The sequence below is a fragment of the Choloepus didactylus genome, chromosome 8, assembly GCF_015220235.1.
Source record: "Choloepus didactylus isolate mChoDid1 chromosome 8, mChoDid1.pri, whole genome shotgun sequence".
Lineage (NCBI taxonomy): Eukaryota > Metazoa > Chordata > Mammalia > Pilosa > Megalonychidae > Choloepus > Choloepus didactylus.
Genome location: NC_051314.1, coordinates 34,455,479 through 34,469,226, shown reverse-complemented (window position 1 = coordinate 34,469,226; position 13,748 = coordinate 34,455,479). Strand labels below are relative to the sequence as shown.

The window sequence follows — 13,748 nt, the reverse complement described above, 5'->3', positions numbered from 1 at the left end:
GGAGAGAGGTTCAGAAATGTGGGATGGCACCAAAGATAACCTTTCTCATTTTCCTATGAGTCTGGTAGGTCCTCTACATCTTGAGCTGCCACAGCTAAAAGAGGAACACTGGTTGAGGACACTCACCATACATGTCAGCCTTTCCCTAGTTCACCCAGTATCTCTTGCCTAGGTTACTCTGAGCATCCTCTCAAATGTAACTTTATAACTGCCCTTCTCTCTTCTCTTAGGAGTAAAAGGAGATACTTGAAAAAGAGTTTGATGGAAGCACATGTATCAGTGTAATAAATACAGTAATCCTGGGATTTAATTACTATTTATAATTTCTCCCCATTTACAAATTCAAGCCAGTGTCATTTTTCTCTAAAATGTTAACTGTCAAGAAGAAGCTTTACAACAATATATAACTAGGTTCTTGGTTAACATGAATGAGCCAGATTAAATAAATAATCACTGATAAGATATAGTAAGTTATAAATGATTAGTAAGGAGTAAGTGTTATGTAATACTATACCACATTTAAAACATCCTTACTGGGTGGGGGGAAGAACATAATCTGATAACATCCTCAAAGGGCTACATTTTCTATTTCTCAAAATCCTTTCAGGGGACTAAGCTAAGAGCAAGTAGATTCTTATATGACTTGTATGTATAATTAAGGAGAATCACTAGAAGTTTGTGCCAGCTTTCTTTTCTCTTGTTCAGTTTAGATTTAGAACTGGTTCTTGATTCAGCCAGCTATTGGAAGCTGAAGTTGCCTAGCTGATATTTTTTAGATTCTGAGATTTAAGCCAAACCTAGTAGTCAAATGTATCAAAACGTTGAGAGCTCCAGAGAAGGGATAAAGAACTCCAGATAACTTGTCTTCTTGCCAAAGGCTACACCCACGGAAGTAGAATGAAACACTTTATAACCAAGGTAAAACCTTGGTTTCCAAAAAGTTTATACTGAAAACCACAGGGATTTCAACATGGAAGACTTATGTATACTATCTTGATTAAAATAAGTGAGTGCAAAGAAATTTTACTTACCATGATATAAAGACTTAGGGGATAGTATGTGAGGATTGCATGTGAGGTTACACTAGACTTTAAAATGATTCCATAGTAAGAAAGAGCCAGAAAAACTTCAGCAACAATTCTAGACCTGGTTGGGACCTGGGGTTGCAGCAAACAACATTCAAAAGGCTTTAAAAAGGCACTCAGGAATTCTTTTGCTATTATAGTTATCACATTGAATTAGGAAATCCTTTATACAGAAGAAAGGAAAATTCTGGTGCCCTTTAATGAAATGTTCTGGGTATAACCATGCCTTTTAAGATAGTTTATATTTTGTTTAAACTCAGTCAATAAAATGCATATTATAAGTATCAGGAGTGACTTTAATCGTAGTGTTAATTTAATTCTTTTTCTGCTAATCAACAGTTTTCCATACAAGGTGGTTTCTATGTTAAACAATAACTGCACAAGAATTATGAAATATAAATCTTTCCTACTGAGGTGCACTGACAGTTACAGGAATAAAGCATCTTTTTTTTTCATTATCAGGGAGGACATATCACAAAGTGGTGTAAAATATCTTTAAAAAATGAATACTATACAATTTCAGTTAATATCTTTGTAGAATTTGTGCTTTTCTGATACAGTAATTCCAGTGCATTTTTTTAAGCACAATATTATAGGAAATTTAACATTCTTTTTAGGTACAAATACCACCATTGAGCTGGGCTCAGAAATTTACAATAGCAAGGGACATTATGTTTGCCATATTTTGCTTTTATTTAAAAAAAATAATTTGTGTTGAACTGATAGCTTTTTAAAAAGATTAGACTTAAAGAAAAGCCCATAAAATTGATTTTTGTTCCTCTGCAATGAAAATCGTCATTCCTACCCATAGTTCAGTTTTAAAAAAAATCAGTTTCTATACCTTTGCTATAATTCTTTTGGTGATGAAACATTAGTTATAGCCAAGAGGTATATAACAATAGACATACTTCAGATAATTTACTGGAATTTCATTTCAGTCACTGAGGTAGAAGTTGGACATGTGTTTTTCCATTAAAAGAAAAACCCATCTAAGTTTATTATACTGTTTCAAAGACATGCATTTTTTTCATCAGCAGTTGTATAATGATAAGCACCGCATGGAGATATGCTTCTTGATATGTGGGATTTTACTTACAAAGACTTACCACTAGGGAGAATAGTACAATGTAAGGTAAAGAAAACAGTGTAGACTATGTCACAAACAGTATACAGTATTAAGATACATTTTCTGTTCTCTAAAGAAAAGGTACTTTAGAATTCAGTGTGAGTCTCAGAAATAATTCTGACCATTAAGTACACATCAAAATTTTAATAAATAACATAAAAAAAAAAAGAACATTTAAAAAAATTAGCTTATACCTAACAAAATAATTTCTTATATCTGATGGGCAGTTTGGCTGGATTTATCTTGGCAACGTTTCATTTTTATAAATGTTTTGTACTGCTTTTACTCCATTCTGATGAAATTCCACCCCTTTGGAATCACAGAAGAGACGAAACCAATCTGCTACAATATTGTGCCTTCCTGAAATGCTTCCATCCACCTATTGATGAAAGAAATCTGTTAGATTTGTAAAATCTGATAATCAGATATATGTGAAGACAACATAAGTAGACAACATAGGTAACAGCTGGGCCTGTAGTCACAGTTACCCTAACAATACATTTAAGATCTTTCCTACAGTAAATTGGAATTGTGAATATATGGAACTACCCTTTATTTGGTAATTTGGTTCACTACTGCTGGAAAAGCATACCTCTTATTTCTGTGAGGAGCAAGGAAGGAGCCATTTCATGTAAAAGCTCTATGACGTCTTGATGCTCCCACTAAATTGGCTTTGGAAGTGGACATATCAGCAAAAGCCTTTATTTCAACTCCCTCTCCTTTCTGGTACTCTGATTCAGTGTTTTTAGCAACATTTGCTTCTATCCCTGTCTCCTCCTCCTTAATTCCACTAAATAGTTTCCTAGGGAATCCTTCAGTCCTAGACCTAGTCCATTCCCAGCTGATGAAAATTTTGCATGCAATATAAAAGCATCTCAAAGTTTCATGGAAGTCTTTCCAAAATTCTTTAGTCTCGAAGTTTTATCCAATAATATATACAGCTGTAATTTTTCAGAAGACACTTGGGGGTAGTCTCTTAGTTGTATAATATGACCTTAATGTTTGCATATTCTAAAAGGTATGTTCAATGCAGAAAGTTTATAAAATGTTAACATTTTGATATTTTTTTTCTAGGATTTACTACCTCATGCACTCATATTCCCTGGGTGTGTTCATTTTTTTAAAAAGTGGTTATCAACTGAACTTACTAAAAAGAGTCCTAGTAACTATGAATATCTGAAATCACTCAAGTTAATTAGTAAAGCCAGCCTGTAACAGATTCAACTTACATTTCAGGGACAGAATTTTCAAATACTTTAATTTTAAACACAAATGGCATATAAACTATGCCATAATAAAATAAGCTTTAAGAAAAGCCCCAAATTTTCCATTAAAATGAACACACTTTAATATTTTCATGTGCAAAAAAAAACCCCACATGATATTAATAATCTCAAAAAGACTCTTAGAATTTAGCCTTTATCAATTCTAAATTATAAGTAAACTGATTTCAATCAACCAACTACATTCATTTCTGTCTTGTCAACTTTGTAAGCTAAAGATGATGTATATAGAAAAGCAATAATTTTTATCAATTTGATGATGAATATGATGAAAATGAAGCAGAAGATAACGTGACAGAATCTTAGGGCAATTTGTCAGAATGATTTTTACAGAAAAAAAATTAAGTGATACAACTGAAAATATTCTTTGGGGTACCAAAAGAGAATTATTTGGAGGAACTGCTATATACTGCTGGATACCACAATTTAGACTTAAAAAAAAAACAACCAAAAAAACCAATAACTGCCTTAAGAAACCACAAGCTTTGCTTTAGTGAAAGCATTCCTTTTTTCCTGCATACAAAACAAGAACTTCTCAGCACATTTAAGCCCATGTATATCTCTTACTGGAAACACAAATGTATATTTTGTGAGGTCCAAATAAAAATCAAAGGAAAGAGAGGTTAACTGAACTGTTTTGTTCGGAAAGGACCTCGATCTCACAAAGATATGTATGCTATATTAAGCGACCTCATGACATCTAAATAATATTCTCGCTGGAATTTTGAAGAGCAGTTTCAACCTTTACCATCTAAAATGATGTCAGTCATTGGTAACAGCAGTAGAGCCCTCCTTAATGTGTTTGAGCTTTCCCCAAAGAAATAAGTTAGCATGCAGCTGTTTAAACTCCTGCTGTTCCATGGCACAATTAAATCATTGGATTGCCAAAGTCCTGGAATGTTTCAAGAGAAGATTCTTACCCTCATTGAAAGAGAGGTCAAATACTTCAGCTTCCCCTCCTTTCAGCAGAGCAGAATCATGCTGCTTCCTCTGAGGTCACATGTGGACAGAATACTTTGGACAGGACTACCTATTTCCGTCTAACTCCAGAAGAATATTCCAGACACCAGTCTTGTCTTTAAAACAATTCTTAAGTTTGAATAATCTATTGTTTTTTTAATTTGAATCTCTGATATAAATTCTGAGTTGTCCTCATGCATTAAATTAGGTCATTAAAAAAATTAACATTTTTAAAGTAACAACTTGAAATCTAATGTATAAAAGAAAAGTATTTCTAAATTACTTACTTCTGAGCTGAGTGAGCATCATCTGCTTTGAACACATAAAATAACATGTTTTTGTGCACTAATTGAAATACTTTAGACTCTGAATTGTCATCTTGGACTTGAGTGACAGTGAATCCTAATAAAGGTTGACTCTCCAAAGCTGCCACGTCCTAAGTAAAAGTACACAAAATGGAGAAGGGTTTTAGATTGGGACAAAATTCAGATTAAAGAACTTGATATATACAGCTCTAATTTGATTTCATATACACATATATAAAACAATAATTCTAAAAACATATCCATTATTCATTTATATAACAATATTTATTGAGCCACCCCCGCCCCACCTACACCATGTGCCAAGCACTGTGCTATGGCTTTTGACCTGTTCACATCCATTGAATTTCACATTATTTCTCATTACAGCCCCAGGAGATAGGTAACTATATTACCTTCATTTTATGGATGCAGAAAATATATCTCAGAAAGTTGAGTAATCTACCCTGGGTCACACTAAAGAAGAGCTTGGACCCTAGAGCAGTGGTTTTCACAAGATGTTGGAACACAGAGTGATCAGATAGGAGAAAAGGGTTGAATGAGAGTAAACAGGCAGAAATCATTCATAACCCACCCCCCCCCCCCCAAAAAAAACTATCTTATCTATGCTATTGCCTGACCAATACAATCTGAGGATGGGAAAGGGAGTGTCACCCAAGAAAGAATGACAGAAAGGATAAGGACCTCTGCCTTTAGTGAAGTAGTTAGTAGTCACATGATACCAAAAACACTTGCATTTTAAAACTATGGAAAATTCCTAATACATTTAACAAAAGTTCTCTAGGTATGAAGCAAGAGTACTGTCCATATTAAAAATGACAGCAACCAACATCTACCCCCTCCAAAACCAAAGCAAAAACTAAAACAAAATAATGGATTAAAAAAATTGTACTCTAATATTTTAAATTATTTCCAGTTCACATTACAAAACAAACTCTCCCCAATTTACTAGTCTTTACATTTCAGATCTTACCTCACTTGCAGCATATGTATATAGTACTTTATTTTTTATGACAAACCACAAATGTTTCCAAGGTTTTTTATTGCCCTTTGATCTGTACAAGTAGCCACTCATAGAAGAATCCTCTGTGTTTGCAGACACCTAGAAAAGCCCCAAACATATTTGTTTAATGGCTTTCTAGATAAAAACAAAATTTAAAATAAAAAATGCTTTTGATCATTAGGTGCTGAAAGTAATAACCATAACAATATAAGGTTTCAGAATGAAATTGTATATTTTCAAAGTCTGCTACTGTAAGAATTGAATACTGCTATCATCAAGGTGATACAAACCCCTTCCTTTTAGGAGCAGCTTGAGAATTTTACCCAGTTTAACTGTGTTTTCCTGTATGCATTTGTGAATTTTCTTTGTGGGTTTTTTGGGTTGGCAGGAGAAGGAAATGAACTAATTCCCAAGGCTAAAAATTTTTTAAAGATGAATTTTTGGGCTATATATATTGTACATTTGGGGTGTTAGTGGAAAATAATTAAACCTTTAACTCTATTCCTGAGATAACTTTTCAGACTTCTAATAATCATACCAAATGAATAGTTCATAGAAAATTATTTTATTAATAGATGTGATTTTAAGGATCAATCTTTGGTGCCCAAATTTTGGTCTGAAAGAAAAGAGGCCTACTTTTGCTCATAAAAAGTTGAAAATTTTAATCTCTGTGCAAAAAGATAGTAAGTTAATAATGATTACAATCTGGCAATTCTCTTTCTCTTTAAATGTAGGGAACAGAAGTGATATCAAGAGCAAAAACAGAAACAAATTTATGATTTGTCTTATTAGTGGTGTGGCAGATAGACTCAAGGTTGCGCCCCATGATCCCTGCCTCTGGTGTTCGTCACACTTTTGTCTAATTCCTTCCCCTGGAGTGTAGGCAGGACCCGTGACTGACTTCTAACCAATAAAATAAGGCAAAGGTGATGGGATGTCACTCCCATGATTATGTTATACTATATAATACTCCATCTTGTGAGCAGACTGGTTCTAGAAACTTTCTCCCTTGCTGGCTTTGAGGAAGTAAGCAGCCATGTTGGGAGGCCCACATGGTAAGGAGCTAAGAGCAGTGTCTGGGAGCTGAGGATAAGCCCTAACCAATAGCCAGGAAGAAACCAAGCCCCTCAGTCCTGCCAACAACCTAAGTGAGTTTAGGAATATATCCTTCCCCAGCTGAGCTTCCAGATGAAAATCAAACCTGGCAGACACCTTGCCTGCAGTGCTACAAAGGAATCAGCTAAGTTGTGCCTAGACTCCTGAGTCACTGAAATCACGAGATAATAAATGTGAGTTGTTTTAAGTCACTAAAAGTTTGTAGTAATTTGTTACACAGAAACAGAAACAAATACAAGTGGGCTCTATGAATTTTAAAATCATATCTTTAATCATTAATTAATTGTATTAACTTCTTATCAATTTCATGAAAAGGGTTATATATTATTGTTTATGGAAAAATGTGATCTAACATTAAATTAGAAAAATTTATTAAGAGCCAAGTAGGTTTGCATAAAAATTTACATCCTTGTATAAAACTATAAGCAATTTATTTTTAGTTATTTTTAATCATATTTTTTATTGCAGAATATAACATATATACATAAAAGTGACATCTTTCCAAGTACAATTTAACAAGTAAAGAGCAAATTTCAAAGACTATTATGGGTTACAATTCCACAATTTCAGTTATTTCCTTATTATGAAATATAACATATATACAAAAAGGTAATATCTTTCAAAAGTATGATTTAACCTAGTAGATATGTAGGAAATTTCCGAAGTTATGAGTTATAGTACCATAGTTTCAGTCAATTCCTTATTGTGAAATCTAACATATATACACAAAGGTAAAGCTTTCAAACTACAGTTAAACAAGTAGCTATATAACAAATTTCAAAGTCCATAGTTTAACTTAGGGTCCACTGTTTGTGTAGTGCAGTTCCATGGATTTTTTAAATTTTTTATTCTGTTTTTATAAATAAATCCAACATTTACCCTTTTAATCATATTAAGATATATATTTCAGTGCTGTTAAACTGCATTCACAATGTATTAGTCTTCATGATTCACAAAGAATTAGTCTTCTATCCATGGACATGGAATGTCAGTCCATTTATGTAGGTATTCTTTGATTTCTTTTAGCAATGTTTTGTAGTTTTCTGTATGGCAAGTCATCTACATCCTTAGGTGGATTTATTCCTAGATATCTGATTCTTTAGTTGCTATAGTGAATGGAATTCTTTTCTTGATTTCCTCTTCCAATTGTTCATTGCTTATGTAGAGAAACCCTACTGATTTTTTTGGTGTTGACCTTGTACCTTGCCCACCCCTCTGCTGAATTCATTTATTAGGTCTAGGAGCTTTGTTGGAAATTTTTCAGTAGTATATAGGATCAGGTCATCTGCAAATAGGACAAGTTTTACTTCTTTTCCAACTTGGATACCTTTTATTTCTTTTCTTGCCTAATTGTTCTGGCAAGAACTTCCAGTCCAATGCTGAATAATGGTGGTGATGTGGGCATGCTTGTCTTGTTCCTGATCTTAGAGGGAATGCTTTCAGTCTTTCACCAGTAAGCAGGATGCTAGCTCTGGGCTTTTCATATATGCCCTTTATCATGTTGAGGAAGCTTCCTTCTATTCCTAGTGCTCTAAGCATTTTTATCATGAAGGAATGCTGCATTTAGTGGAATGCCTTTTCTGCATCAATTGAAATGATCGCGTGGTTTTGGTCCTTGATTTTGTTAATTGGCTGTATTGTATTAATGGATTTTGTTATGTTGAACCAACCTTGGATACCTGGGAAAAATTCCACTTGATCATGGTGTATAATTCTTTTAATGTGCTGTTGAATTCGGTTTGTATTTTGTTGAGGATTTTTCCATCTATATTCATACAGGATACTGGTCTGTAGTTTTCTTTTCTTGTGGTATCTTTGTCTGGTTTTGGTATGAGAGTGCTGTTGGCCTCACAGAATGAATTAGAGAGTGTTCCCTCCTCTTTGAAGAGTTTGAGCAGAATTGGAGTAAAGTCTTCTTGGAATATTTGTAGAAGTCCCCTGTGAAGCCATCTGGTCCTGGGCTTTCCTGTTTTGGGAGGTTTTTGATTACTGATTCAATCTCTTTACTAGTAATTGGTTTGCTGTGATCGTCTATTTCTTCTTGAGTCAATGTAGGTAGTTTGTGTGTTTCGAAGAATTTGTCCATTTCATCAAGCTTATTTAACTCGTTGGTGTAAAGTTGTTCATAGGATCCTCTTATAGTCTATTTTAATGTCAGTGGGGTCGGTGGTAATGCCCTTCCTTTTCATTTTTGATTTTACTTATTTGTATCCTCTCTCTTTTTTTTCTTTGTCAGTATAGCTAAAGTTTTGTTAATTTTATTGACCTTTTCAAAGAAACAGCTTTTTGTTTTGTAGACTCTCCTTAGTGTTTTTTAATTTTCTATTTCATTTTCTGTACACTAATCTTTGCTATTTTCTTCCTGCTTGCTTTGGGTTTAGTTTGATCTTCATTTTCTCTTTCTTCCAGTTTTGAGGATAGGTCTCTGATATGAGATCTTTATTCTTTTTTAATAGAAGAATTTAGAGCTATAAGTTTCCCTTTCATTACTGCCTTCACTGCATCTCATAAGTTTTGGTATGTTGAATTTTCATTTTCATTTTTATTTGGATTTTTACTTCATAATTTTGCTTCTGATTTTCCCTTAAACTCATTGGTTGTTTAAGTGTATGTTGTTTAGTTGCAGTATATTTGTGAATTTTCCATTTCCTCCTCTGTTATTGATTTATACCTTCATTCCATTGTGGCTGGAGAATATGCATTATATGATTTCAATATTTTTGAATTTATTGAGAACTGTTTTGTGACTTAACCTATCTCTATCCTGGAAAATGATCCATATGCTCTTAAGAATGTATCATTCTGTTTTTGTTGGGTGAAGTGTTCTATATGTGTCTTTTAGGTCTAGTTAAGAGTATCATTCAAGTCTTGTAATTCCTTATTGATCTTCTGACAAAATGTTCTACCCATCACTGTGAGTAGTGTATTAAAGTCTCCTACTATTAAGGTAGAACCGTCAATTTCTCCCTTCAAATCTGTCAGTATTTGCTTTACATATTTTGGAGCTCTGCTGTTCGGTGCATACATATTTGTAATTGTTACATCCTCTTGTTGAATTGTCCCTTTTATCAGTATATAATGACCGTCTTTGTGCCTTGTAACTGTTTTTGACATGAAGTCTATTTTATCTGACAGTAGTATAGCTACCCCAGATCTCTTTTGGTTACTACTTACATGGTATATTTTCTTCAATCCTTTCACTTTCATCAGATAGCATACAGTTGGGTCTTGTTTTTTTGTCCATTTTGCCAATCTCTGCCTTTGACCGGAGAGTTTAATCCATACTCATTTAAAGTCAATACTGATAATGCAGGACTTTCTTCTGCCATTTTTCTATTTAACCTCTGTAAGTCTTATACCTTTTTTGTTCCTCAGTTCTTCCATTAATTCCTACTCTATATTTATTTAATTTTTTGTATTGTACCATATGGAGTGCCTTCTCATTCTATCTGAATATATTTTCCATCTATTTTCTTTGTGTTTCAAAGAATTTGTCCATTGTGTTTACCATGGGATTGCCCATTGTGTTTACTATGGGGTTAAAATTTAACATCTTAAATATATAACAGTAATATTGGTTTGCCACCATATTAACTTTAACAGCATACACATATACTTTCCCTTTATCCTTCTATCCCCCTACCTTTTTTTGTATTTATTACCACTTATATCTTTGTATATTATATGTCCAAGAACATAGATTTACATTACTTTTTATGCATTTGAATTTTAGCACCTGTAGGAAGTAAGAAGTGGAACTACATACCAAACAATACACTACAATAATACTGGCATTTTTAATTACCCAAATCATTAGCTTTACCATTGGTCTTTAGTTCTTTATGCCTCTTTGAACCACTGTCTTTCAGACTGAAGAACTCCCTTTAGCATAGCTTTAGGGAAGGTCTAGTGGTAAGGAACTCCCTTGGCTTTCGTTTATCTGAGAATGTATTAATCTCTCCCTCATTTTGAAAGAAAGTCTCACTGGATATAAAAAAACTTGGCTGAGAGTTGTTTTCTTTTAGCACCTTAAGTATTTCAACCCACTGCCTTCTTGCCAACATGGTTTCTGATGAGAAATTGGCACTCAATGTAATTGGGACTCCCTTGTATGTAACATGTTGCTTTTCTCTTGCAGCTTTCAGAAGTCTCTTCTTGTCTCTTGCATTTGATAATGTGATCAGTATATGATGAGGTGTGTTTTTCTTCATGTTTATCCTGTTTGGTATACTCTGGGCTTCTTGGATGTGCATATTCACATATTTTGCTAAGTTTAGGAAGTTCTCTGTCATTATTTCTTTGAACATCCCTTCTAACCCTTTCTCTCTTTCTTCTCCTTCTGAGACTCCCAAATGTGTATATTGGTATGCTTGATGGTGTTCCAGAGGTGCCTTAGACTATTTTTGCTTTTAAAATTCTTTTTCTTTCTGCTCCTCTGCCTGACTCACTTAAGTGTCTTGTCTTCAAGTTCACTGATTCTTTCTTCTGCCAGCTCCAGTCTGCTTTTTAAACCCTCCTGGGCATTTTTCATTTCAGTTATTGTGGTCATCAATTACAGTAGTTCTGTTTGATTCTTTTTTAAATTTTCTATCTCTTTTTACTAAGATTCTCATATTGTTCATTCATTGTTTTCCTGATATCCTTTAGTTCTTTCTCTGTACTTTCCTTCATTTCCTTGAGCATTTTTAAGATCATGTTTTTAAAGGCTTTGTTTGGTGTGTCCACATTCTGGTCTTCATTCATGTTTCCTGGATTTTTATCCTTTTCCTTTGGTTGGGCCATAATTTTCTGTTTCTTTGTCTTGGACTGTTTTGTTGCACACTGTACATTTTAATATTTTAAAAATTTATCTCTGGGATTTATTCCCTGGAGATGTTTGTTTCTTGGTTTTGTAACCAGCTGGTGATAAGGCAGAGATTTTCTTGAGCTTCAGCCCTCCTATCAGGAAGGTTTGCTCAAGGCAAATGCAGTGTGCAGGGTTTTCCCTGTCTTTCTGGGCCTCTGTCTTATCCTGGGCTTTTGCCTTTAATTGTTTTGGAGTTCACCTATTTACAGGAATTTGGTTGTCCCCTCACTTTCCCATGAGATGGAACTCCCTCTCCTAGGTGTTTCAAGCTGGCAGGGCTTTGTCCCAGACTATCCACCTCTATAGTTTTTCACACTATTACTTTTGTTGTAGTGTAAAAGCTGCTTTTGCCTGCAGGTCAAATTCAGGGAGTAGGGAACACTAGAGAGAACTTTCCCAAGTCAGTCTTTCCCAGCCAAAGCAGGCCAGGGATGCATTAGAAGGGCAGAGCAGTCTGGCTCCAAAGTGCCCTGTGGTAGGAGTTAGGAAGGGTGCCAAGAGCTACTCTGACAGTTCCCCAAAGCTGAGCTTTCCTGGCCTGCCCAACAAATGCAGCCCTTCAGCTTAATGTCCGCTGCTGCTCTGAGGAAATGCAAAGTCTTCACTGCCACCGCCCTGTCCAGGGCGGGTTGAAACAATTGCTGCCACCACCCTTGACCATGGCACATTGAAACAATGGCTACTGCCACTTTTGTCCCAGGTAGGTTGAAACAATAGCTGCCTTCAGAGCCCAGGATCACAGCGATCCTAATTCACTAATCAAAAGCAGTGATCAGTGATCAGCCATGCTCAACCCTGTTCTTGGGGAAGAGGATTTTTAAGTGCCTTTCTGTCACCAGAAGCTAGCCAGTGACTGGACTCCATGGCGGCCTGCCACAAGACTGGGGGTATGGCACTCGTAGCCACCATGCAGAGAGAGAAATTTCCTGTTCTTCACCTCTTCCTTCTCCTCTTCCCTGGATGCTATACAGTGTTCTGGCCTCCATAGTTTCAAAATGGTTGTTTCAGACCATTCCTCCCTGTTTAATAGTTGTTTGGGGGAAGGACAGAGTCCTGGAGCTCCCTACTCTTCCATCTTCCCACAATCCTCCTGTTCTATCAAGTAATTTTTAACAAAACAACTAGAATGTTTACATTCAAATAAGGTTTTGTTTAAAATGTATTTACTTTGTGACACTATGGATTTGAGTAATACTGCCATTGTTCAAAACATTTTGAAAGTTACTTCTTTGGAAAATTTTAGAGTTAATTAGCCTCACAGGAAGATCAATCATGATATTGAATAGCTATGCATAGTCTACTGTTAGCTTTTTTTTTTTTTTAATCTTCATTTTATTGAGATATATTCACATACCATGCAGTCATACAAAACAAATCGTACATTCGATTGTTCACAGTACCATTACATAGTTGTACATTCATCACCTAAATCAATCCCTGACACCTTCATTAGCACACACACACAAATAATAATAATAATAATTAAAGTGAAAAAGAGCAATTGAAGTAAAAAAGAACACTGGGTACCTTTGTCTGTTTGTTTGTTTGTTTCCTTCCCCTACTTTTCTACTCATCCATCCATAAACTAGACAAAGTGGAGTGTGGTCCTTATGGCTTTCCCAATCCCATTGTCACCCCTCATAAGCTACATTTTTATACAATTGTCTTTGAGATTCATGGGTTCTGGGTTGTAGTTTGATAGTTTCAGGTATCCACCACCAGCTACCCCAATTCTTTAGAACCTAAAAAGGGTTGTCTAAATTTACTGTTAGCTTTTTAAAAATAAAATTGCTATTAGATTAATCACCTAATGATTCACAAAATTTCCAATGATTTGATTATTTAAAAAATAAATCAGTTCCAACCCAAAGACCCAATCTCCTATTACCAAGGGTACTGAGGCTCTGAATTTAATTTTTAAAAGGAGTTTCTAAGAATGATTTAAACATTACTGGAATAAGAACATAGTTTCCAAACAGAACACTCCTGTAGTACCTAACTAGATA

The 13,748-nt window shown here is 34.7% G+C and overlaps 1 protein-coding gene across 2 annotated transcripts in view; it reads right to left on the bottom strand.

The window, feature by feature from the left end:
* Window positions 1-1,363: 1,363 nt before the first annotated feature.
* The window catches only part of FGD6 (FYVE, RhoGEF and PH domain containing 6), a 140,603-nt gene continuing 128,218 nt past the window's right edge, over window positions 1,364-13,748 (bottom strand). For both annotated transcript variants that reach the window (XM_037846275.1, XM_037846276.1), the window contains exons 19-21: window positions 5,751-5,879; window positions 4,742-4,890; window positions 1,364-2,590 (exon numbers count right to left, since the gene is read on the bottom strand). In XM_037846275.1, the coding sequence (XP_037702203.1) occupies window positions 2,554-2,590; window positions 4,742-4,890; window positions 5,751-5,879 (315 nt within the window). In that variant the 3' untranslated portion in view covers window positions 1,364-2,553. The remainder of the gene's footprint in view (window positions 2,591-4,741; window positions 4,891-5,750; window positions 5,880-13,748) is intronic.